At 42.0% G+C, this 26,068-nt stretch overlaps 1 protein-coding gene and 1 pseudogene across 1 annotated transcript; one reads left to right on the top strand and one right to left on the bottom strand.

Moving 5' to 3' along the window:
* Nucleotides 1-6,527: 6,527 nt before the first annotated feature.
* Nucleotides 6,528-14,608, bottom strand: IL17F (interleukin 17F). The gene is made up of 3 exons (XM_010364208.1): nt 14,511-14,608; nt 8,565-8,785; nt 6,528-7,006 (listed from the first exon to the last, which is right to left on the bottom strand). Exons 1-3 carry the CDS (start codon nt 14,541-14,543, stop codon nt 6,769-6,771), a joined length of 492 nt encoding a protein of 163 aa, XP_010362510.1. The 5' UTR covers nt 14,544-14,608; the 3' UTR covers nt 6,528-6,768.
* Nucleotides 14,609-16,565: 1,957 nt separating this feature from the next.
* On the top strand, nt 16,566-17,473 carry LOC104663067 (annotated as a pseudogene).
* Nucleotides 17,474-26,068: the final 8,595 nt, after the last annotated feature.

The raw sequence follows: 26,068 nt of genomic DNA, 5'->3' as shown, positions 1-26,068 counted from the left end.
TCGTGAGCAGGCAAGCATCATGGGCATGTAGGCTGTGTAGAAGTAGCACAGGGCCCTGCACTTAAAAGTGCCCCACAGTTGTTTTAATGCTCTGCTTAACAGTCTTAATTTCTTTTAACAATAGGCCCCACACTTTAAGTTTTGCACTGAAATCCACAGATTATGTAGCTTGTCCTACTCATGAAGTTGCATTCAGATATTGGCTGGAGTTTCATCAATCGAAGTCTCAGCTAGGCTGGATGTCCAAGATGGACTCTTCACATGGCCGGCAGTGCGTGCTGGGTGTTGCCTGGGGGCTCCTGTGAGACTGTCAACCAGAGCGCCTACAAGTGGCCTTTCCCGGAGGGAAAAGGTAGTTGGACTTCTTGCATGGCAGTTGGCTCCCCAAGAGTGAACATTTGAAGGGAACAAGGTGGAAGCTGCATAGACTTTTATGACCTAGGCTTGGAAATCATGGAGCCTGACAGAGGTTACCAGGCCTCTATCTGCAGGTGGCTGAATAGGGCAGGAATTGATGTCTAAAACCAGACAGTTGGTCAAAGTGGTGAACAATTTCAGGAAAAGTTTAGAGGAAATGAGGATGTTGTTTAAAGATTCCCAGAAAACCCTGGGGACAAGGGCTTGGCAAAGGACTGGACTTCCTATAGGCAAGCAAGATGAGGGCCATTGTAATTTGAGTTATTGATGGAAGCTGGCTGCCCCAAGGATCTATTGGTTAGCTTTCTAATGAGCTTTCCACAATGCTTAAAATTTTGTAATTGTGTGACTAAGCAAATATTGTAGCTTACTCTCCCTGACCATTCACAGAAAAAGTGATCCTCAGAAAAGATGCTGTGGTTCAGAGCCTCTCACACAGGGAAGTGATTTGTGGTGGATCTCCCACAAAAGGCAATGGAGCTTGGTGATGAAATGCAGAAGTCTACCACCATATCACTATTATAACCTTAAGAAAGATAATATCTCAATCTGTGCCGCAATTTTCTCATATGTGCAATGGGCCTATTTAGTATTTCCTACCTCACAGAGTTATGATGATGATTAATTAAGTGCATGCATGCATGTGAAGTTACAAGTGTGTATTCTATTGTAACCAGTGAGCAAGTGTTAGCTTTTATCACAAAGCATTCTAGTACTAATGAGAATCATGAAGAATCCCTTGGTGTTCATCTACTGTACAGTAGGAGTAATTATATCATTGCTTCACCCAGCAAAACTCATTTCCATATGGCAAGAACCACAATTCATTCCAATTCTTAAACCCAAATCACTGTTCTTAATAAATCTCACAAAGTTCAGCAACATAGATCTGAACAGAAAGATATGTTTTCTTTTATATTTAATTATATTTTTTCTGTACTTTCAAATATAGTAGCCAGAAGTTTGGCATCCCATATGTAGACACACTCAATATCAAAAGGCAGAAGCAAACCTTGCTTTCTTAATGGATCCCACTTGGGGTTTGAGGTGACCGCAAAAGATAAACAGGCTTTTGACAAGTGGTCTGTGGGAAGTCTGAGTGTTTTTTCCCTCAGAGGTTGAGAAGCCCAGGAATGTGAGATCAGCAGATGCCTGGGACCCTGGGGAACTCTTGCCTAATGGACTAGTATCTTAAGAATATTAAGCACTTTTCCATGAGCATGGTGTCCCTTACAAGGGGGACAGTCACACTTAGATCCCACTCCAACATTCAGCCAACACACCCCATCCAAGCGGTGCCTCCCAGAGTTGGTTTCTGTCAAAGCCATGAGATTGTGGTTGTGGGAAATGGTTACAGGGCTTCTGGTGGTGTCACCACTATAAACAAAGTCTGGTCCTCACCTCAGGCCATACAAAGGGCTGCGGTGTGTCACCTATAGATAGCACGTAACAAAACCACAGAGGTAAGCCAGTGGAATCAGAAGGCTCTGAATATGTTCACAGTCACAACCCTAGAACAACTCATAAACTCATTTTTGTCTAATGCATTGATTTCTTTGACTTTGAAAACAAGAATTTAAAGATGGAAACATTCATCCACAGGCTCTGCATAACCACTAAGACTAAAACAGCTAGTTGGAACTGGGAACTGCCCTAAATGCTTTACATGTATTATTTATTTTAATCTGCTTTACAGACCTATGAGACAGACATTATCACTCCACTTTATAGTTGAGGAAACTGAGATTCAGAGAAATTAACTAATTTGCCCCAAGGTAGGCTATAGATATGAAAACACACACACACATACACAGAATTTTGATATGCAAGGCAACTATCCATATACAAAGATATAAACTCTTCTGTTTGTATTACATAGTTCATAATTTTAAAAAGTAATTAAAACCGTTACAAGCATTATTTAACTTTTTAAAGTTAATAGTTATTCTTTTATATTTGGAGCTAAAACTCCAAAAATAAAAAAATAACTAAATAAACTCTGGTTCATCAACTTGAAAGAATTACACAGCTACTAAAAATCATTGTGAATACTTTATGGAAACATTGGAAATACATAGAGTATAATGTGAAGTTAAAAATTACCAAATACAAATTGCATGTATGTTACAGTTACAGCCTTATAAAATATATATCTATGAGGCAAATGAGCAGAAGAGAAAGAAAAATATTAACGTGATCTATTATTGTGGTAGAGTAATAAATAGATTTTATCTTTCTTAATAATACACTAAACCATACGCCTACCATGCCAAGAACTATTCCAATTACCTTATAGATTATTATTCTATCTTCTCAATAACTTTATGAAGTAGGCACTATTATCATCCCTGTTTTACATTTGAGGAAAAAGAGACACAGAGAGGCTAGGTAACATGACCCAAATCCTTAGCAACTAGTACAGCTAGTAAGGTCCAGAACTGACATTTTAACCCGGCGTCTGGCTCCAGTGTCCACACACTTAGTCATTATGCTGTGCTCTCTGATATTGCTGTGATGTCTGTACCATTTAAGAGAAGAAATCAACATTTTGCTGGCAAGAACATCTTGATGCTCAAATCGTGATCATTTATCTTAGTTTTGAAATATGCTCTTCTTCACTACTAAACAAAATTCTCAAAATCAGTACCCACTGAACTGGCAAGTAGCCAGGAAAAGGTCACAATTTTCAAAGCACACACTTATCTAGCTGAACATGTATCACTCCTAAAACTTATTGAGCTAAAAATATTTTTCTTCCAATTTATACCAGTGGAGAGGGATACGATAGACATTTGGGTCCGGGGGAATTTTTTAATGAATTGAATCTATAGCTTTCTTAACTTTTCACAGATGGAAAATTGATTTAAACATAGGATCTATATACTAATACATACTTGTACTATATATACTATACTATATTAATATATGTATAGAAATTAAATAAAGCAAATTTGAAAACCATGAGGAACAATATAACTGTGGTATTTTTTTTCCTTTACGAATGTCTGATCTGCCAGCAAACTGTGATATTTAAACATAGAAGTGGGTTCTGAGTTTCTTTGGGCCAAGCAAAATGGGAAACCTAAGTCCTCCTATGCCTCTTGAAATAATGACTCCCAGTTACCAAGCCTACCATTACCTGGTTACTGTACTAAGTAATTCACATTTTTTAAAATTTCAATTGCTTTACACAGAGCTCTTAAAATAGATATTATATTGCATTTAACGTATGAAGAAGCTGAATCTCAGAAGGACAAAATTGTGTCCTTCTGAGAAAATGGTAGAACCAGGATTCAAAGCCAAGAGCTGTCTACATATTAAATGCATATTTTCTACCTCTCCTTTTATGGAAGGGAGTGGGGGAAGAAAAACCAACTTTCTATTTTTCTCATTGTAAATTACAAGTAAAATTTATCTCACAGAGCTTTATATATATATAGGTGACTTTTATCCAAATTTGGGGAGGTAGGGAATGGGAAAGGAAGAGAGAAACAGAGACAGAGAAAGGATATGTTAGTTTTTTTCCCCTTAGCCAACCATTCATCAAAAAGAACTGGATATGGAAAGAAAAGACTAAATGCTTTCAAGTTTCCATGCGGAAACAAAGGTTTCTCTCTCCACACATTATGATGCAATGTTGTATTTCAACACCTAAACTGCTCAACTTCAGCCATTTCTCCTACAGGAAAAACAAAGGCACTCCCAGAAACCTGAGCGCAGAGCAGAACACAGCCTACTCACTCTGCCTCAGAAGTGGCTTCCAGTCACCAAATAAAACAAATTACCCATAAAGCAGTCATTTCCTTCCTTTCAGTGTATACTGAGGAATCTGGGAACAACTGGACACAGTTCGCCACCTTGTGAGCAGGAGAGGACATGCAGTTTCCTGAAGGACAGCCAACCCTCAGTGCAGAAGCCACAGAAGGAAGCTTTGTGACTCAAGGCCCCAGGCTTCAGAGCACCACATAGAATGTATTTGGAGATATGCGGTGTGAGGGTATTTCTGCACTCTCTCTCAGGGCCAGCCTGAGGCCACATAGAGGAATGACTGAAATGGATCTTTATTGGACACACTACAGCGTTGCTGCAAAACCCATATCAAAAGTCATGAACTTGGAGTCAATGAACCTGTTTCTGCTACTAACTACCAAGTGACCTTGAGCAAATCGCCTAATTCCTATGGGCCACATTTGCAAATGAGAAGGGTTGACCAGGTGGTCTATAGGGGCTCATCCAGCTCTAAAACTGTGAGTGTACTGTCGGAGTGAAATTGCTTTCTCTCTGATCTTCTCACTGGCCTTCATGTTTCTGATCCCTTTCGCGCTCTATCACCAAAGCTGTCTTGTGAAATATAACTATTCTCCTGTCGTTCCTGAAACAAAGCTTACAAAACCATCCATGAGTGGCCCATTTGCCCACTGTTTGTTGTCTACTACCAAGTGAATTCATTCATTTATTCATTAAAGAAACATTTGTTATGTGTTCCCTACCATGTCCCCATGTCCACAGTATCCCGAGCACATAGAACTACTTTCAGCCCCCCAGTATACCAGGTTTTTTTGCATCTCTTGCCTTTGCTCATGCTGTTACATTTGCTTGGAATGTAATACCTTCCCACATCTTCCTACAAACCGATTCATATTCATCTCAGTGCAAAAGTCATCTTGTGTCTGAAACTTTCCAGGAATTTCCTATATTATCCTAACATTTCATACCTTGATTATAGTATTTGGCACACTGCCTTGAAAGTACATGGGCACATGTGTAATGAAATATGAAATAATTTTTTTTTTTTTTTGAGGCAAAGTCTTACTGTCACCCAGGCTGGAGTGCAATGATGATATCATAGCTCACTGCAGCCTCCAACTTCTAGCTCAAGCGATCCTCCCATCTCAGTGTCCCAAGTAGCTAGGACTTCAGGTGTGCGCCACCATGCCTGGCTAATTGTGTGTGGGGGGGGGGAGGAGAGAGAGAGATGGGGTCTCTCTGTGTTGATTAGACTGGTCTTGAACTCCTGGTCTCAAGCAATCCTCCCTTCTTGGCCTCCCAAAGTGTTGCGCGATGGTGTCTTGATACACCCAGTGGTGCAATTCTTTTCCCCCTGAAATTTCCTTTATACTTCCCCCACTACTCAGACAGAGGGTTTTTTATATGCACTACACCTAGGGTACAGCTATTACTGCCAAAATGAACAGAGAAAACTTTCTTCACACAGCATCACAATGAACTTGTGAGATTTAGAGCAAAATTGTGAAGCTGATAGCTATGAGAGGAAGGTATTTTACATTTTAAGAACCTGAACATTTTAAGTACAAAAGTCAATATTTATATCCTAAACACAAGATTCTGCAGCAAAGAGATGAAAGAGTTAGCCTCTCCAACCACTCCCATTCCACACCCACCAACAGACTGAAGAGTTCAAAATGGGAGCCAGGCTCCTGCCGACTGTCCATCCTCAAGCCAAGTCCTAGGTGGGAGTGAGAACTTATAGCCCACTTTCTCTCTGGAACCTGGGAAGCAGCAGCCACGCAGATGTACTCTGAGCTAGTGGCATGGTGGAAGTAAAGGAGAAAATGTGGTGTACAACAGAGGCACCAGAAGATCTCTCAGTTTCCTCAGAGTGGCATGGAGATCAGCATCTGGAAGTCTGTGTGCCCCTAAGATGTGTAAGAGATGGACCAAAGATAACCAGTGACCCCTAAAGGGCCCAGAAGTCAGAGGAGGAAACAAAGTGGCCACCATGGCCCTCATGACCAGGGGCTCTTTGGATGGCCTCTATCAACACATGGCCCTTCATATGCATTTCTTACTTTTCTTTGTATCTCCACTGGCTAGCACAGTGGCCAAGAAATACTTGCTTTGTAAAATAATGTAGTTGGGATAACGAAGCGGTAAAGTGTCCCTAGGGAACCTGAGTTCTGTTTGTACCATTTTCCTTAACTCTTTATGTAACCAACCTCCAGGCACCATTAATAACAAAACAACTCTAACACTGGTGCTCTGATGAGGAAATATGAAAAACAAATGATAGGCATATAGAATTCCAAAATCTATAGGGCTACACAGTCTGTGAGTACAAGGTGGGATTGCAAACACCTGAAGTATTTTCCAATTATTAATACTTTATTACATTAGCACTGAATATATTAATTTTTCTAACATTTTAGATATCAAATATAAAATTTAGTACATACACACATACATTGTGAATATTTTCTGTTTCCATCCATGCAGGTCTTATTAAGAGTCCTGTGAAGTGGAGGGAACTGGGGATCAGACAGGACTTGTTGCAGACCACTGGGTAAGGAGTGGCATTTCTACAGCTTCTTCAGCTGAGGGGATGTGCAACTCTTACTGCACATGGTGGATGACGGGGGTGACGCAGGTGCAGCCAACAGTCACCAGCACCTTCTCCAACTGGAAAGAAACAGAGCAACCTTGGTGCTTCCTCCGGAGGATCAGGGTCTCTTGCTGGATGGGAACGGAATTCATGGAGATGTCTTCCTTTCCTTGAGCATTGATGCAGCCCAAGTGCTTACACTGGGCCTGTACAACTTCCGAGGGGTACCGGTTGGGGTCCCAAGTGACACTATAGGAGGAGCAAGCCAAAGCACAATGGTGAGGCATGGGGGAGGAAGACAGTGAAGGAGAGCCCCACAGCACTGGGTGCTCACCTGCAGTGAGGTAGTTCCGCAGGGCTGTGGCACAGGCTCTGGAGCCACACAGCCTGGAAGCATACACCAGCCTCTGGCAGTGGCTTACCTTTCGAAGCCTCAGTTTCCTCAACTATAAGATGGGGATTTTCATATACCATTTTCTCATGCAACTGTTGAGAATGCTCAGTGATACAAGTACATATAAAATACCCCACTGTACAAATGTTAGCATTCAATTCACATTAGATCTTTTATTGGCATTATTATTATTACAATTATTTTTTATTCTCTGCCTGGAGATTGAACGTCACTAGTCAGTCTTCCATCACTAGTCGGACTACAGAGCCTGCTGCTTGGAAAGGAAAGCCACAGTCCCAGAGGTCTGGGAATCTCAGACCTTCTCTCCATTTCTCCTTTAATAGGCCCCTCTGCCTGGAGGCATAAAGACCGCAACATTTATCCTGCCAGCTTGCCACTGTACATACTCCACTTGTAGTGTGACAGGACTCCCACCAAGTTACTTGAGGGTGTGTATCCACTGTCTGAACCATGAAGGATGGGCAGTGAGCCAGGGCCACCATGCACAGCCAAGGAGCAGGCCACTGAGAACCCAAACATCTCAGAGAGTATCTGAGAACCTACCAAGGGAAACAGTCCCATTGGACACACACAGTAGGCAAAGAGCCAGCAAATTCGCTTACGAGCCAGCTTAGAGATGGGAGGCAGGGCGGATCTCTAGATCTGTCCTGCTGTGGCCCTAGGGTGCCCCATACGTAAGTCTTAATAAACTCATCTACTCGCTAAGCTGGACTTGTCCAAGTCATTCTTCGGTCTCTCCACATCTTCCCAGTTTGAGGCAGGGGGGACTACAGTCCCAAGGTTTTCTCATAACACACTCACATGAGAAGCTACATGACAACCCCAGAAACACTTCAATTGTCCCTGGAATCTATTTTTATACTTACATTTGGAGAGTATGAGGGGGTGCTTGGTGCTCCAAGAACCTGTATCTTAAGGCCAAATTACAAGACTACCCTGAAGGTCTCCACCTAACATCCCATTTCCCAGACTGGCCTTTCTCCTCCACTCATTCCCACTCCTTAAAGGATAATGTCTAATCTGAGTGAATCTCCTTAAACCGACTTTTCTGTTTCCCATTTATCCTCATGCAGAGATAATTATTCAATCTGCTTTAAAGAACCCTCTCTTCCAACACAGGAAAATTTGTGAATTCTATCCTAGAGCTACATGAAGCAGAAAAAGGCACAGAGTTTATGAGAATGTGGAAGCATAATATTAGGACCGTCAACCACAAAGGTGAACCTAGCCCAAAACAAGAAAGATGTGAGCTCCCAGGTAAAATGAAATTTTCATTGTTAAGGGGATTTTCCCTTTTATGTTTTCTATGTATTCTACATTTTCTACTTTATGATAAGAAAGAATTAACATATTTTTCCAAAGAATGTGAAGATCAGTCTCATTTGCACTTACGTGTAATTCCAGGGGGAGGTGGAGCGGCTCTCGATGTTACGTGACATGGAAACACGCTGGTTTTCATTGATGATGCCAGTGTCAAGCTTTATACTACCTTCTGGCACAGGTGGACAACTCTCAGGCTTTTGGAAAAAAGTATGTCCTACTTTGGGGATTTTCCTAGCTGCCACCTCGTTCAGAAAGGCAAGCCCCAATATCGACAGCATCAAGTACTTGACCTGGAAAACAGAAGAGGCTGCAATCAGTTAGAGACTCGCCTCACCTACTAGCAAGAGATGCATGCTCTGGTGGAACTCAGCATTCCTGTCCTTTTATGGGATCAGGGCTTCTCTTTACACCTCAGTTCCTCACCTGGAAAAGGGAACACTCACACCTAAAGGTATCAAGGTGCCAAACTGAGAACTAAACTCATTAGCCTAGCTAGTAAGTGAAGCCCTCCATAGTCTAAGAGCTTCTAAACAGTGAGACAGAAAGATGCCAGGGTCGGAGATTGGGTTCAAATCCTATCCTGGCTTCCTTGCTGAGCCTCTAGTTTCTCTTCCTTCCAATTGGATAATAATACTCACTTTATGAGACTACTAACGAGATTAAATAGCATGTTCTATATAAAGCACCTATAAATCTGTAAAATGAAAATAGAGGCTTAATAAACGATAGCTCTTGTTTTCATTTCCAACTTGATATCCCATGAATCTCCCACAAAATCCTTCATCCAAGCCACCCCTCCACCTAGAATACACTGCCTAGAATACTCTGTCTGTCAAAATCCTACCCTTCCATTAAGGCCCAGCTCAGATATGATCTCCTCTAAGGACAGTCCCTAAAATGGTTCAATCAGAAGTATGTTTATTATCCTTAAATTATAAAGCTTTGATCATCTAGCACTCAAGCAGCATTTTTTAATTGTCTGGAAATGTAGTATTTGTGTTCCTGTCAGATCTACACCCATTAGATTGTAAGTTCCTGCATATTACACATGTTCCATAAACACTTTCGGAATGAATTTCTGAAAGAGGGAGTGAATGAATGAACAAAACGATACAGTTAAATTGAACTATATAGTTAAGCTGACTGCATTAAGAAAAACATTATGCAAAACCAACTTTAGCAAAGTTCCAATTATCCATGCTAATTGAAAGAAACCGGGGCACTAATGATGCACAACAACAGAGAATATGGAAACTATTTCTCTTTAGCTCTGGAGCATTTTTTTAACTTACATTGAAACGTCACTTTATCTGGTGTTATAGTAATGCACAAAGGATGAAAGTGCCCCAAAGACGTAATGAAAAGAAAAGCTAAAAATCTTGCCAGATTCCCTTTGTCATAACCATGCTTTGCTCACCCACCATTGCCACTGACCCTAACTGGGGATGAGCAAGGCCGGGTGCGGTGGCTCACGCCTATAATCCCAGCACTTTGGGAAGCCAAGGCGGGCGGATCACCTGAAGTCGGGAGTTCAAGACCAGCCTGGCCAACATGGTGAAACCTCGTCTCTACTAAAAATACAAAAATTAACCAGGCATGGTGGCGCACACCTGTAATCCCAGCTACTCGGGATGCTGAGGCAGAAGAATCATTTGAACCCGGGAGGCGGAGGTTGCAGTGAAAAGAAATCGAGCCACTGCACTCCAGCCTGGGCAACAGTACGAGACTCCTTCTTGGGAAAAAAAAAAAAAAAGAAGAAGAAGAAGAAGAGCTGAAGATAAGTTGCTTTTATTCTCTAGGCTTAGCGTTGTTCAGGCTCATACCTTCCATGAGTTAAGGTAGGAAAGGTGATTAGACATGTTGGTTTCAAAGGCTCTCCTTTTCATATTTTGCAGATACTAGAGACAAAAAAACAATAAGAGTAAACAAAAAGGTCATAGTGTCCATTTGCCATACTGAGGAAGCTGATATTAAAAAGAATTTGAAGCAAGGTTGACCCAGAAAAGTCAGAATGAGGCTAATTTGCCTTTAGATAATCAGCAAGCATCAACCTTCATCCCCCACAATCGTTGGTTCATTCAACAGCTAGTTCTTGACTTTATAGTGTAGTAGCTTAGGGCATGGGCTTCAGAATCAGAAGTCCAGGGTCTGTAACTCAATTCCGGGACTCTTAGAAGCTATGATTCTGTTTCCTCCAAAAAAAAAAAAAAATGTATATATATGTGAAGATTAAATGAGATGATCCACATAAACCATGAAGAATAGTGGCAGCATATGATAAGTATCCAATACTGGCGACTCTAACTTGCTAACTCTATATTGTGCTACACAGTAGACTAGACAGATGTGGAATTTATGCTCATATACCTTCTGTCTTGACAAAGTGCTATGGCTTTTTTTTTTTTTTTTTTTTTTTTTTTTGTGAGATGGAGTCTCACTCTGTTGCCCAGGCTGGAATACAGTGGCACAATCTTGGCTCACTGCAACCTCCGCCTCCCAGATTCAAGCGATTCTCCTGCCTTAGCCTCCTGAGTAGCTGGGATTACATACGTGCACCACCACACCTGCTAATTTTTTGTATTTTCAGTAGAGACAGGGTTTCGTCATGTGGCCAGGCTGGTCTTGAACTCCTGACCTCAAATGATCTTCCCACCTCGGCCTCCCAAAGTGCTGGGATTACAGGCCTGAGCCACTGCGCCTGGCCTGCTAGGATTTTTTTTTTTAAAGATGTCAGCTTATATTAAAGGGTCTTAGATAACTTCCCAAGCCTATCAATCACATCTTTAGGGTTCTTTTTTTTTTTTTTTTTTTTTTTGAGAAGGAGTCTCGCTCTGTCACCCAGGTTGGAGTGCAGTGGCCAGATCTCAGCTCACTGCAAACTCCGCCTCCCGAGTTTACGCCATTCTCCTGCCTCAGCCTCCCAAGTAGCTGGGACTACAGGCGCCCGCCACCTCGCCCGGCTAGTTTTTTGTATTTTTTTTAGTAGAGACAGGGTTTCACCGTGTTAGCCAGGATGGTCTCGATCTCCTGATCTCGTGATCCGCCCGCCTCGGCCTCCCAAAGTGCTGGGATTACAGGCTTGAGCCACCGCGCCCGGCCATCTTTAGGGTTCTTAAGTAAATTCCTCCTTTGTGTTTTCTCTTTCCTCTTCTGTGTCATACTCACTGAATCACTACTAATTTTCATTACGAAAGCTTTTAAATACATACATTGGAGTTCCATGATTTAGCAATAACTACCATGTTTCTAACAAGTCATTATTATATTTGCTAATATAGAGTATTTTAGAAAACGCTTTTACTGGATTTTCACAACTACCTGGTGAGGTAGACAGAGCTAGTATTAATTATCCCAATTAGACAGGTGAAAGAATTCTGTCCCAAAGGGAATAAATAACTTGGTTGGGTTCACCAGCATATGAGTACCAGTCTCGGGACTAAAACTTAGGTGTCATTAGTCAGTGCTATTGCCATTGAAGGTCATTTTTATTATTACCAACATTAATCTTAGTTTTGTCTCATTAGAAGAGCCAAGCATTTTAAGCGATGTGACAGCTGAACTAGATGTGCATAAGTGTTGTAGGTCACACAGCTCTTTATCAGGAAATCAGATGATGTCTGCAAATTGCTCCAATTTGCTCCACAAAGCTTTTGATCTGAAATGTAGGTGTTAGTGGTTATGTAATACAGAGCAGGGGCTCTGAACCAGGCTGTCGCTGGTTCTGAAGAATGATTTAAACAGCACCTCTCAGAGAAATTCAGAGCATTGTATGGACTTGAACTCTTACATGCCACCTAGAAAGCAGATGAATAGATACCACTCTCAATCTGTAGAACAGGGGACAGAGGCAAGGGAAAGCACCAGGTGAAGGTGAGCTGTAACAGGACACCAACCTTCTCAGCCTAGCTTTGCACTTCACTTTAATGTGAACCCACCTAAGCAACCTGAACATTCACCCCCTATACTCACCAGCAATGTGTGTTCTCCTGTAAGCATGCACCTGGTCAACCGCTAGGTCCATGAGAATTTGCCTCAACTACTTATTGAGGATGTCCTATCTGCCTGCACCTCTCAACTTCTAATTCTATTCCAATGCTCCTTGCACTGTTATGTTTCCTCCTGACAACCCAACAGATTTCTTTAAGGAAACTAGAAATAGAAATAGCTATGGAGCACAAAGCTACCCAATGGAATTGCTTGGATGCAATGGCTTTAAATTCAGAAATCTTGCCTCTGAACCATTCAAAGAGAAGCATACTGTACTTGGAACCAGAGAGCTTAGATTGGTATACCAGTTATTGTGCTTACAGTATCCAGCAAAGTTAAATAAATAGCTTAATTGAGCTTTTGTTCATCTGTATAAAGGGAAAGTATCCCCATCTACTTCAGAGGATTGATCAGAATTTCCAGGATAATAATAACAATATTAATATGAACAGTTAACACTTACTGAATGCTTTCTCTATCATTACCAGTTGTTGTTTATTAGAATGGCCAAATTAACTGAAACTTAAGCATACACAAATCTGCCAGTACACTGTACAGACTCATTTATTCTCAAAGATATTAATTAATCCTCCCAATAAATGCCATGAGAAAGATGTCATTGTTATCCCCACTGTACAGTTGAGGAAACTGAGGCACAGAGAAGATAAATAACTTACCCAAAAATCCTACAGTTAGCAAGCAGTAGAGCCAAACATGCCTGACATCAGAGCCTATGCCCCTAAATATGGCACTTTGCTGTGCTACATGTAATCTTTAAAATAACACGTAAATATAAAATAAATTAAAACATACTAACGCTATATGCCATGAACCTTTTATGCTATTCAAGTTCTTTTAAATTATATGGCTTGTAAAAGGGAAAACAAGTTAATTACCTAAGCCAATAATAAGATGCAGGATTTCCTAACCTCTGTTTTCATGTGCCTCTGTAGTAAATTCTTCCCAGGCCTTATCTGACTAATGCCAGGCAAGATTCTAGACCTGCTGGGGCTAGGTTTTCATTGCATTGACATCTCTCTTTCCTCCAAGAAGAATGAGATGGTACAAAATAAATAAATAGCAATCAGAGACATGGGAAATTTCCCTTCTCTAGGAGCTATCCAAAGTCAACACTAGGTGATTTCACTTCTTCTACCCAGGGCACTCCTGTGGTCTCACGGGAATCATTAAACCTTTTGAGGCCTCAGTTTCCTTGGTTAAAATGTATATGTAAATAATCCCTAAAGGGCTGGCCAAGCTCCCACCATGAGATAAGAATTTCAGGCCAACTAACTCTATAATGGATGGCCACAGGAGAGAACATGCTAGTTGTCTGTGATGCCAAGGACTGTACACACTAACAGCACCTGGGCAAAAGCCATTGGGTGAGGAGCTGCTTTTTTTTTTCTTTGAGACAGAGTCTCTCTATGTCACCCAGGCTGGAGTGCAGTAGTGTGATCTTGGCTCACTGCAACCTCTGCCTCCCAGGTTCAAGCCATTCTCCTGCCTCAGCCTCCCGAGTAGCTGGGATTATAGGCAACTGCCCCATGCCCAGCTAATTTTTGTATTTTTAGTAGAGACAGGTTTTAAGTTAGCCAGGCTGGTCTCGAACCCCTGACCTCAAGTGATCTGCCCACCTCAGCCTCCCAAAGTGCTGTGATTACAGGAGTGAACCACCGGGACCGACCTAATTATTGTATTTTTAGTAGAGATCGGGTTTTGCCATGTTGGCCAGGCTGGTCTCGAACTTCTGAACTCATGTGATCCACTTGCCTTGGCCTCCTAAAGTGCTGGGATTATAGGCATGAGCCACCGCGCCTGGCCAGGAGCTGCATTTTTATGCCATTATAACTTTTCTAGTTATTTTTTTCTTTTTTGCCACCACACAGGAGTCAAAATTAAAATCATCTCTGTTTTTTAAAGAAGAAATTCCAAAAAGACCCCAATCAAACCTAACTCCTTAGAATTCTGCTTTCCTGAAAGCCTAGGCATGACTGTTCTTAAACCAGAATGATTGTTGCTACTCACCATGACTGGGCCATGCAGGGTCTTCACTGTCATGTTGCGCTGGTGGCTTGCTTTGTGCAGGAAGCTCTTTCTGTGAATGTATCTTCCTGTGTATGCCTGTGTTCTATCAATGAGAGTACCTGTTAGTTTTATAGCAATCATTGCCCCTGTTTTGATTGACCTGCTTACTGTCTTTAAGTTGTGGTTGACCCGGAGTTACTGACGAATGCAGGGGTTTTTTTTTATTCCATTTCCCGAAGGGGAACAAAAGGGGACCCTAAAGAAAGGGATGACAGGAAAAGGACCAAATTTTTCTTTCCTTCTACCCTACTTCCACCCCCAGTGCCCACAAATCAGAGCAACATTTTTAATTTACTACAGAGATGAACCAAGTTAGAAATTGTTGTCAAATCTTTTTTGTTCTCCCACAAATTTCCAACACCCTTGTCACGGACCATATGTTCTACTTTCTAGTCATGCAATATGAATCGTGATTTAAATGGGAGAAAACTCATCCTTAGAGGAGCCTTGGTACTAAACTATCTTTACCTCCATTTTATGAACAGGAAAACAAAACTAAAGAAATGAATGACATCAGTGAAAGATTCAGAAATGATATACTCTGGTAGTTTTGTTATCTCCCTGAACTAATTATTTTTTAACCCCATGGTTAGACTCCTACTGGTGCTTAATAAATAATCATTATTCATTGTGTTGAAAAAACAAACTGTTTTCCTCTGCTCTCACACCACTACCAGCAATGCAAAAGACTTCCATGACCATATATGTGGGGATTTATCTCCATCAACCAGCAAGCAATCAATTCTGCATCCAACGCCAGCTAAGCATCTTCTAATCCAATTCAATTCTGACACTATCTCTAGGTAGGCAGAGTCAGACCCCACAGGCTGAGGGCTCCCACAAAACTGCTCCCACTTTAAGCACCAGTCACAGGTCCAAGGCTCTGGGACTTCTGACCGACCGGCCTCAAGTTGAGGTTCCACAAACCCCTTGAGTTTGATTAGGCTTGATTAATTTGTTAGAACAGCTCACAAAACTTAGGAAACACTACTTTGTATTTACCAGTATATTCCAAAGGATATTTTTAAGGATACAAGTCAACAGCCAGATGAAAAGGTACATAGAGCGAGGTTTGAAAGGGTCGCAAGCACGGAAGTGTTCTTTCCCATGGAGCTGGGGTGCACCACCCTCCCAGCACAGGGATGAGCTACTGTTCACCCTTCTTAGAGCCTCCATAAGTTCAGCGGTCCAAAGCCTCTTTGTATTCCATCCTCTTGGGCCTTTTATGGAATCTTCATTGGGCAGACATGATTACAACACGGAAAACTGTAGACAAATATGATTGGATAAAAAGGGTATAACCTGATATTAATAGGTTGAATGAGGAAACCCAGCCAGGCCTGTCTGTTCAGATTTTTCTTGGCCTCTCTGAACAGCATTCCTTCCTCCTGGGTAGAGGGGAGGACCCTTCCTGAATTGAGGGTCTTATGGCCTATGATTAGACAAGGTGAGTCAAAGAATTTCTTTATGACCAGCCCCAAGACAAAAGGTGTGGGAGTGATGTTAGATGAGAGGATATTTTCCATTTCTATTGTCTTGGGGAGAAAAGGTGGGCAAAAGTTCAGAAAGGGAGATTCTTTTTTCTGAGACCTATTTCTTAGGCCTAAAGTGCTCCAACATTACAATAAAAGACTGTCTTTTTCACCTTTATTGCTCTGAAGCTGTCTGAAGCTGCTTCTGTAACCAAAGACAAAAAAGCTAAATACCCTAATAAAAGATATGCTTATCATTGTTATCACTTAGGATATAATGAGGGCTGTGGGAGCTATGAACCAGGAGCCATGGACAAATATATACATATATATAATATCACATTTATACAACACATAAATGCCCATTACCTTGGCTATCTCTGAGAATGATTTTTTTTTTAACCAAAATGAATTAGCAAGTAGAAGCCTTTAAATGCAAGATTGGCGGCCCTGGCGCTGCAGCTGGGGCAGCAGAGCCAGGACGGCCCAGGAACTGACAGACTCAGAGATAGGCGGACTGACCATGGCCGATCAGCCGAAGCCTATCAGCCCGCTCAAGAACCTGCTGGCCAGCGGCTTTGGTGGCATGTGCCTGCTGTTCATGGGGCACCCTCTGGACACTGTCAAGGTCCGACTACAGACACAGCCACCGAATTTGCCTAGACAGCCTCCCATGTACTCTGAGACCTTGGACTGTCTCCCGAAGACTCTTAGAAGGGGCATCACGGGGCTATATCAGGGAATGGCTGCCACTATCATCCGTGTCACCCCCATGTTTGCTGTGTGCTTCTTTGGGTTTGGTTAAAGGAAGAAACTACAACAGAAACACTCAGAGGATGTGCTCAGCTATCCCCAGCTGTTTGCAGCTGGTGTGTTATCTGGTACATTCACCACAGGCATCGTGACCCCTGGAGCACCCATCGAGTGCTGGTTACAGTTTCTGGCTTCTTCAGGGGAAACCAAGTACATTGGAACCTTGGACTGTGCAAAGAAGCTGTACCAGGAGTTTGGGATCCGAGGCATCTACAAAAGGACCGTGCTTACCCTTATGTGAAATGTTCCAGCTAGTGGAATGTAATTCATAACATATACATGGCTAAAAAATATCTTCACTCCTGAAGGAGAGAGGGTCCGTGAGCTCAGTGCGCCTTGAATCCTGGTGGCTGGCGGCATTGCACGGAAGGGATCTTCAACTGGGCTGTGGCAATCCCCCAAGATGTACTCAAGTCTCACTTCCAGACTGCACCTCCTGGGAAATATCCTAATGGTTTTGGAGATGTGCTGAGGGAACTCATCTGGGATGAAGGAATCACATCCTTGTCTAAAGGGTCTGATGCAGTGATGACCCGAGCCTTCCCAGCCAATGTGGCCTGTTTCCTTGGCCTTGAAGTTGCCATGAAGTTTCTGAATTAGGCCACCCCCAACTTGTGAGGCTGAACGCTGCTCAAGACTTCTGGATGCTGGAACTGTTGCTGAGAAGGAAGAGTAGTGGGCAGAACTAAGCAGACTTGGAGAGTGAGGGGAAGGTGACGGTGGGATCAGAGCTCTGTGCATGGACTTGCTGAGACTATTGCCTTAATGACATCCTCTACCTTGTATAACTTGGTGTGTCATTTCGAAACTTGAATTCATTCTTGTCAATGTAAGGGACCTTAAGAGGATTTGGAGATCTAGTAGTTTCTAGACCAGATATTACCTGTGGCAAGAATGCTGCCTACCAGTTGACGGTTGGCCCTACCTCACCCAAAGTGTTTCTCATTAAAGAGGTAATCTTAGCTTCTCACTGGAGGCACTTTGGATGTTTTCAACCAGCTGCCCAGGGGCTGAGACCGTCTTCAATCCCTAGCCAGGAACACCCACTTGATTTCCAGAGTACCACCTAATCCTGGGCTGCACATGGGAATTTGGACTTGAGCCCCACATCTGTGTCCGAGTGGACTGGGCTTATATGCCTAGGGAGAGATAACCTATAAGCTGCTGGATTTTGCCTTTTGTTTTTGTTTTTTGTTTTTTGTTTTTTTTTACATACACAAGTAATCAAAAGTAAAACTACAGTAGAGTAGCCTAATTTCCCAGGAGTAGGTGAAAAGCTTTCCCTCCTACACAGTGAGGACAGTCCCAGCCTGCTGGGATAAGTGAGAAAACCCAGGGTGAAGGAAGGCTCTTTTCTCATGAGAGCACCATATTTTATTTTATTTTATTATTTTTTTTTTTTTGAGAAGGAGTCTCGCTCTGTCTCCCGGGCTGGAGTGCAGTGGCCAGATCTCAGCTCACTGCAAGCTCCGCCTCCCGGGTTTACGCCATTCTCCTGCCTCAGCCTCCCGAGTAGCTGGGACTACAGGCATCCACCACCTCGCCCGGCTAGTTTTTTGTATTTTTTAGTAGAGACGGGGTTTCACCGTGTTAGCCAGGATGGTCTCGATCTCCTGACCTCGTGATCCGCCCGTCTCGGCCTCCCAAAGTGCTGGGATTACAGGCTTGAGCCACCGTGCCCGGCAGCACCATATTTTAACAAGAAACAATAAATGTTGTTTCTAATTTTTGAAGAAAAAAAAGAAGCCTTTAAATGCTCTGACATGAAGTTTAAATGACCTGCAAAAAATTAATTTGTCTCAGTTCAGTTCAGGTTGTCAAACGTTTGTTAAACACATTCTATATGTCAGGCATTGTGCCCTAGAGATACACAAACATTCCCCAAAAACAGTAACTTATCTTTTTTTATGTCCATTAAGATCGGGTAAAATTACACATAATCTTTTCACAAGGCAGGACACATTCTAGCAGGGCAAAGTTATTTTCCTCTAGCGTAACATGTTTGAACAACTCTTCGCCTGAAGAAAATGAAGAGAATGTTGTTCTTAGGCTCATTGGAAGGCCCTCCAAAACTGATCAAAATTCTGTGATCACAGGCCTTCCATCCATCCTGCTCCCCTCCATGCCTGTGCAGTCCTCTGCACCTCTCTATGGAACAACCAGAAGTGTAACTTCTACAAAAAGATTTCTTCAAATCACCCTTTCAGGCATTATTCCTTTCTTCAACCTCTTGTGCCAATACTTGGTGTATCCTGCCCTCACATACATGTTTTAGGATAGTTCCCTGGGGTCTTCACATATCTGGGTAACTTTACCCTGCCTCCCAATAATCTCTACCAGCCTCCTTCTCCAAATATACATCCTTAAATATACAATCTAGATTAAACAGTGTATTCTATGCAAAGATAGACTCAAGTCCCCTAGCCAACTCCTTCTAGCCAGACTGAACCCCCTAAGCCCATCCATTTCAAGGCCTCCCCGGGAGTGACCTTTCATGTGCACAGTGAAGCTAGCTCCATGAAATCAAGAGCCGTGTTTTCATCTTTGCTTGTATCCCTTATGCTCCCAAAGCAACATGTGCAATAGGCCTTTAAATGTGTACTAAATTGAGTGGATTGAGTCACTCATCTTCTTCAGTGATCTCTTTTCCATTCAGAGCCATACCTCAATGCATAGAATATACCAGCTTTCTTCAAAGAAGGAATGAATAAATCAGTTGGAACCAAGATTGCCTAATTCAATACGAGAGGATTTGCTAGATTGCAGGGGAGAACAAAATGGTTCTTTATGTAAGCAGGAGGCAACACTGACCTTTGCTAAATTTGGTCACAGTTTTCCCCCTTGGGGTAAAAACAACTGTCCTATCAGGATGCCAGACTAGTACCTGGCTATCACTGAGTTCAAACTGAATCAACAGATTCAGATCCTTATCTCATCAAACATTCATTGAGCACTTCCTATAACGTAAATCATGTGCTAATACCAGGGACACGATAATGAACATATGATGGGCACACAGCTGACAATGGTGGAAACCTTCACTGACTGGCTCTGTACCACTCATGATCTAAGCTGTCACCAGATTTAAGAGTTTCAAAAGTGCATTGGAGCCATTGTTCAACACACTGACAGCCAGACTACTACAGTCAACTCCAAGAGCCCACAAAAAAAGACACCAGAAGACTCTGTTGTTTTAGCAATGAGTTACACACAGCCTCAAATGTAGTAAAATACTATAGTTTGTCAAACATCCAAATCAGCAAGATGTTTTCATGCCCTTATGTGTGCTTGGAGCCATGATACATTTTGTTGGGGCTACTATCACAGGTAATAGACTATACTGTTAAAGTCTCTACCTTAATGGGCTTAAAATAGTCATGGGAAAAAGTGAACATGCACATATAACCAATAAGATAATAACATGAGATTGCTGGGAATAATGATAATATAAATGTACACATTTGATTTTACAAATCCAACTTTTAAAAGGTTTTATTCTCATTTTAAAAAGGTGTATCTAGCCAAGTGTGGTGGCTCACACCTATAATCCCAACACTTTGGGAGGCCAAGGTGGGCAGATCACTTGAGGCCAGGTGTAGCGGTACACAGCTGTAGTCCCAGCTACTTGGAGGCTCGGTTCAGAGGATCACTTGAGCCCAGCTACTCGGGAGGTTGAGGCTGCAGTGAGAAGAGATTGTGCCACTGCACTCCAGCCTGGGTTACAGAGTGAGATCCTCTCTCAAAAAGATAAAAGAAAAAAAGTGCATCTAATCAAGATATGCTACTGCAACATGACAGTATATCTGCAGTTACAGAAATTCATGCCTTGAAGTAAAGTGCTATCATAACAAAAAGCATGAAAAAAAGTGGTCAGGTGGCACACCATAATGGCAATAAAATTGCAGGCTGGATAAATGATAATCCATGCTCTACAATGACAAAACATTTAGTTAAATTATTGCCTGCAATAACTTGAGAGGCAGATCTTGTACCTAATAAACTTGAAGCTCTAGAAAAAGAGATTAGAAAATAGAACATTAGTTGCATGTGTTTGGATACTATTGTCTGCATTTGGCAAGGTAACACATGAAAGAGATGAGCTCAGGAAAGAGTTGGCAGGTTGATAAACAAAAATGAAAGGAAATGAAGAGAGTCCAGAAATTCAGAACCCTAATTAGCCAGGCGTGGCAGTGGGTACCTGTAATCCCAGCTACTATGGAGGCTGAAGCTGGAGAATCGCTTTAGCCTGGAGACAAAGGTTGCAGTGAGCCGAGATCACAGCATTACATTCTAGCCTAGGCGACACAGCAAGACCCTGTCTCAAAAAAAAAAAAAAAAAAAAAAGAAAAGAAAAGAAAAGAAAAGAAAAGAAAGAAAGAAATTCAGAGCCCTGTAAGGTTGCAAAAAAATTAAAAAATAAAAATAACTATTTCTATCCCTCAAGAGTAAAAGATAAGATTGAAAAAGCCTTTGAAAGAGAAATGCACAATAAAACCTTTCAACCAAGTAAATTACTGAAGGGCAAGAATTAGAATGAAGCATCTGGAAAAAAATTTTAATTGGATAAAAGGACTCAATTAAAAGTGTTATAGTTCTAGTAATCTGCCATCAAATCAAAAGAGAGTTATAGGAATAAAGAAACAAAGAAATAGAAATGTTCTAGGAATTATGCCTCAAAAAGAATTGACTCAGATTAAAAGTTCACTAAGTTTTTGAGAGAGTTCTAGAAATTAATCAGGAACCAATCCTCAGTCCCCCAATCATCAAGGAACAAGAACTAAAGCTCTAAGAAAGGTATATTCACCAACACCATGTCAGATGTGACCAAAGAGGTTACAAGGAGAAAAAAGACATTTTTTTAAACTTTCCAAGAAGTGGAGCCAGGGACCACAGAGTAAAAGGAAAGTGAGCCTCTCCCAGAAAGTAGAAAACTACAGACCCCACAAACTCTACATCATCCTTGGGTTTTTTTTTTTTTCTTCTTTTAATGCAAAAGATTTTCAGTTTCAGACTTTTTTGAACCTACTCATTCAATGTTTCCTATTTGTTTGAGTCAAATATTCAAAACCATTATGCACTTTCTAGAATCTCCACAAAATCACAATTCATAGAACTAAGCCTTCTTTTTAAAGATAATGATTAGGTATGAGTATCGTGGCTGACGCCCGTAATCCCAGCACTTTGGAAGGCCGAGGTGGGTAGATAGCTTGACCTCAGGAGTTGGAGACCAGCCTGGGCAACATGGTGAGACTTCGTTTCTACAAAAAAATACAACAATTAACCAGGCATGGTGGTACACACCTATAGTCCCAACTACTCATGAGGTTGAGATGAGGGGATCACTTTAGCTAGGAGATCAAGGCTCCAGTGACCCGTGATCATACCACTGCACTCCAGCCTGGGCAACAGAGCAAGACTATCTCAAAAAAAAAGAAAAGTAATGATTATTTGTCAGATGAAAACACTGTACTATGCCAATATTTGTGAGAGTAGAAATTACTTGGGGCTTAGGTAAACAAAAGATTAAAAAACAACAACAACAACAACAACAACAACAGAAGTCCTCCTTTCCCTTCTGTCTCTGTAGGTTTCTCTCATTCGAAGGGGATCAGAGGCAAAAGTTGAGAAAAGAAAAGTAAGGAGAAAAAAAGACTTAGGAAAGGAGTTTCCCCAGAGTGCTGTGTGAGGATCCTGGGCGGAATACAGTTTAAGTGGCTGGACAAAGTTCCAGATCGCATGAGGGACCTCTCAATTCTGAATCTATTCTGTGGACCTGTGAAGGCTTTTGCATTCAAGTTTTATCTACTTGTTAGCAGAAACATCATTTATTAAACACTCACTCTGTACCACTCTCTGTGCTGGGTAAGAGGAAGAAAAAAGTGCTACCAAAAAAAAAAAATTGCCATAACAGTTTTCTCCTTCCAAGAGAGCTGCAAATTTTATGTCAGACCAGATGGCACTTTTGTCTTGAAGAGAACTTACCTTTTTGGAAGTGCAAAGACAGAGCCTATTCCAGGGTAAAGGCAGGGAAATTGCTACACATAAAAAATAATATGGTCAGGCACGGTGGCTCATGTCTATAATCCCAGCACTTTGGGAAGCTGAGGCGAAAGGATCACTTGAGGCCAGGAGTTCAGACCAGCCTGGGCAAAACAGGGAGGCCTCCGTCTCTACACAAAATTAAAAAAAAAAAAAAAAAAAAAAAAAAAAAAAAAACGCTGGATATTGCCAGGAGTGGTGGCTTACGGCTGTAATCCCAGCACTTTGGGAGGCTGAGGCGGGCGGATCACGAGGTCAGGAGATGGAGACCATCCTGGCTAACACGGTGAAATCCCGTCTCTACTAAAAATACAAAAAATTAGCCGGGCGTGGTGGTGGGCGGTAGTCCCAGCTACTCAGGAGTCTGAGGTTGGAGAATGGCGTGAACCCGGGAGGCGAAGCTTGCAGTGAGCCAAGATCGTGCCACTGCACTCCAGGCTGGGCGACAGAGCGAAACTCCATCTCAAAACAAACAAACAAAAACAAACAAACAAACAAACAAACAAACGCTGGGCATGGTGGCATGCTCCTGTAGTCCCAGCTACTTGAGGGGCTGATGTGGGAGAATCGCTTCAGCCTAGGCAGTCAGGGCTTCAGTGAGCCATGATCCTGCCACTGCTCTCCAGTCTGGGTGACAGAGCAAGATCTTGTCTTCAAAATAATTATAATAATAGGAATTTTAGCTAACCCTAGAGAGAAGAAAAATTAGGAGAGCTGCCACCCAGAAATTCCTAGTAGCTGAGATGACCAGGGAACCAAGAGTCATGAGCCTTATATTGAAATTGTTTCAATGTGTATGTTGTGCTTTAATTCTTTAATTAATTCTTTAAGTCTCTTCCATTATTTCCATGTCTAAGGTAAACCTCTTTATATACGAAACAGGTTTATGACGTCTACATGTATATAGAGAGAGAGAGAGAGAGAGGACAACAGCTTCAGGAGGGGAGGCAGCACATATGGATAGAGCAAGATTTGGAATGAGAAAGTTGGCTCTTTCTTACCCCTCAATCCTGCAATCTAGGAGAATCTTACTGCTCAAAGTTTGGTCCTGGGAACAGCAGCATCTAGCTTGTTAGCACCTGGGGGCTTGTTAAAATTGGAGAGTCTCCTGCCCCAATCCCAAACCTACTCAATCAGGCTGCATTTTCACAAGATGCCTAAATGATTCATATCACATGAAAGTCTGGGATGCACCTCGTTAGGGAACATTAGGGAAGGTGCTGAACTTCCCATAAAATTGTAGTGAGGTTCACGGAACATATTACATTTTCTGAAACAGAAATTAAGACTCAAGTATCCTTGAAAGGCTATTGAGATTAAAAACAAAACAAAACAACAGAAGTCTTAAATCTCAGAGCTTCACTCTCTCATAGCTAAGAACCATACCTATCTTCCTACTTTGGAAGGTTCTTTGGCAAGCGTGGGGATGAAGAGAATAATGGGAAATTGAGGCTGTTCTTTGTCAACATTCGGCGGCAGCCTCCGTGGGCGTGGCCTGTCCTTGCAACCTCAGGCTGGCAGCAACTCCTCAGGGTTCCGTGCAGACCTCTCTTACTCAGCAGGCAAGCTGATTTCCTGCGTTGAGGTGGATGGAATTAATCAACACGCTGCCAGAACACAATGCCTGGGGAAAGCCCAGCTGAGCATCTATCAAATGCTGTCACATTTTCCTGGCTTCCTCCCACCAAAATTTCTCCTCAGCTTGATGAACCTGGGATCAGCAACTTTTGCTCCTGTCCTTTCCCCCCAGTCATCATACTGACAACCAACAGAGTTTTGGGATGATGGGTGGGGATGACAAGGCTAGGCCCGGAAAGATGACCATTCTTGCCCAGGATTAAATTTCCAAGCTTTTAGGCATTGGCCCAAATCTCATGCCTGCCCCCCAACCTCATTTATTAAAGCAAATTCCTTTCCCAAACCCTCCACATGCGACACACTCAATTTTCTGCTTTTGCTCCACAAAATAGTTTGAATTTCTGAGTCTTCACCCTCTCCAGACTAGTGTCTTGTTCCTGGAATAACCATTTCAGTTCTGCTCACCTGGGTTCTACCCGACCTCAACATCCACGTCCTCAGACTCAAAATCCACTCGTGTCTTTTCTTATTCCAAACTCTCATCATACTTTCATGACATTTCATTTAGCAATTAACTAGAGACAATAAGAGACAACTTTTTAACTGTCTACTTGAATGGCTATTTGTATGTGCTTTGGATTTTTAAATTTTAAAGTATTTACTCCTAAACTGCTCTCTGGATTTAAACTTGCTGAAGGAGACAACTGTGACTTCTTTCTGCCTTTTGGCCTTCCCACTACTCTCACACCCCTAGCAAATTGTTCTACCCATAGCTGTAGATATTTATTCACTTGATTTAATTTGATGTCAAGACTAGCTTATTTCTTCTTCTACCTAATTTCTTGCTACCTTCAATTTCTAATATATCAGTACTCACAAAGTGGTCAACAAAATTATTAAAATGGGAATGTTCTAGAGAAGAGAAAACTTACACCACATATTTTCAAAACTTTAGAAATTTTTCAAAAGGGAAAGAGATTGGACTGTCTCTAGAACACCAAAGCTTGATGAACATCTGGTAGTGACGTTCCAGAGTGGAGTTATGCACGGAGGGGCTGTTTGGATTGGACTACCTCCAAGGTCCCTTCCAACTTTGTGATCCTATGGAAATTCAACAAAAAATTGTATTTCATTTAAAGATACAATTTCAGTCTTGGAAGTAGGGGTGTGTGTGTGTGCACACACGCGCGTGGATGCACACATGTATATGGGGTGGGGTAATATATCTTCTGCCCTCTTTAGTTTTTTCCTCATTCTGTGGAAAATAATCACAAGACTCCAAACGCTAAAAATTCCAAGTGTCATAACTGTATGTTTCCCAGGAAGATCCAGATTGAGAAGAGAATAAGAGGCAGCAGAGATCCAGTGAGAGCACTGAAACAACCACACTTCTGAGAAATGTGTTACTTTCACTCCTGCACGGATCTGACTCAGAATGACGATTCTCAGCTTCCCCTAATTTCGGTTGAAATGCTCTAGAAGGACACGATGAAATGGGTTTCCTGTGAGGGACAGTTCTTCATCTGTGCAGAGGTAAGGGCTTGAAGGATGTATGAGGGGCAAAGGAGAAAAAAATGAAGATGGGGAGGTACCTGG

This window comes from Rhinopithecus roxellana, chromosome 4 (assembly GCF_007565055.1).
Source record: "Rhinopithecus roxellana isolate Shanxi Qingling chromosome 4, ASM756505v1, whole genome shotgun sequence".
Lineage (NCBI taxonomy): Eukaryota > Metazoa > Chordata > Mammalia > Primates > Cercopithecidae > Rhinopithecus > Rhinopithecus roxellana.
Note: the sequence above shows the minus strand (reverse complement) of the source record. Positions and strands in the feature narration are given on the sequence as shown.

What these genes read in the sequence shown, in the direction of transcription:
- IL17F (XM_010364208.1), bottom strand. Translation starts at nt 14,543, where the DNA reads ATGACAGTGAAGACCCTGCATGGCCCAGTCATG. An exon ending in CCCTGCATGGCCCAGTCATG is followed by an intron (nt 8,786 to 14,510) that starts GTGAGTAGCAAC and finishes TCTGTTTTCCAG; the next exon opens with GTCAAGTACTTGATGCTGTC. An exon ending in ACCTCCCCCTGGAATTACAC is followed by an intron (nt 7,007 to 8,564) that starts GTAAGTGCAAAT and finishes CTCCTCCTATAG; the next exon opens with TGTCACTTGGGACCCCAACC.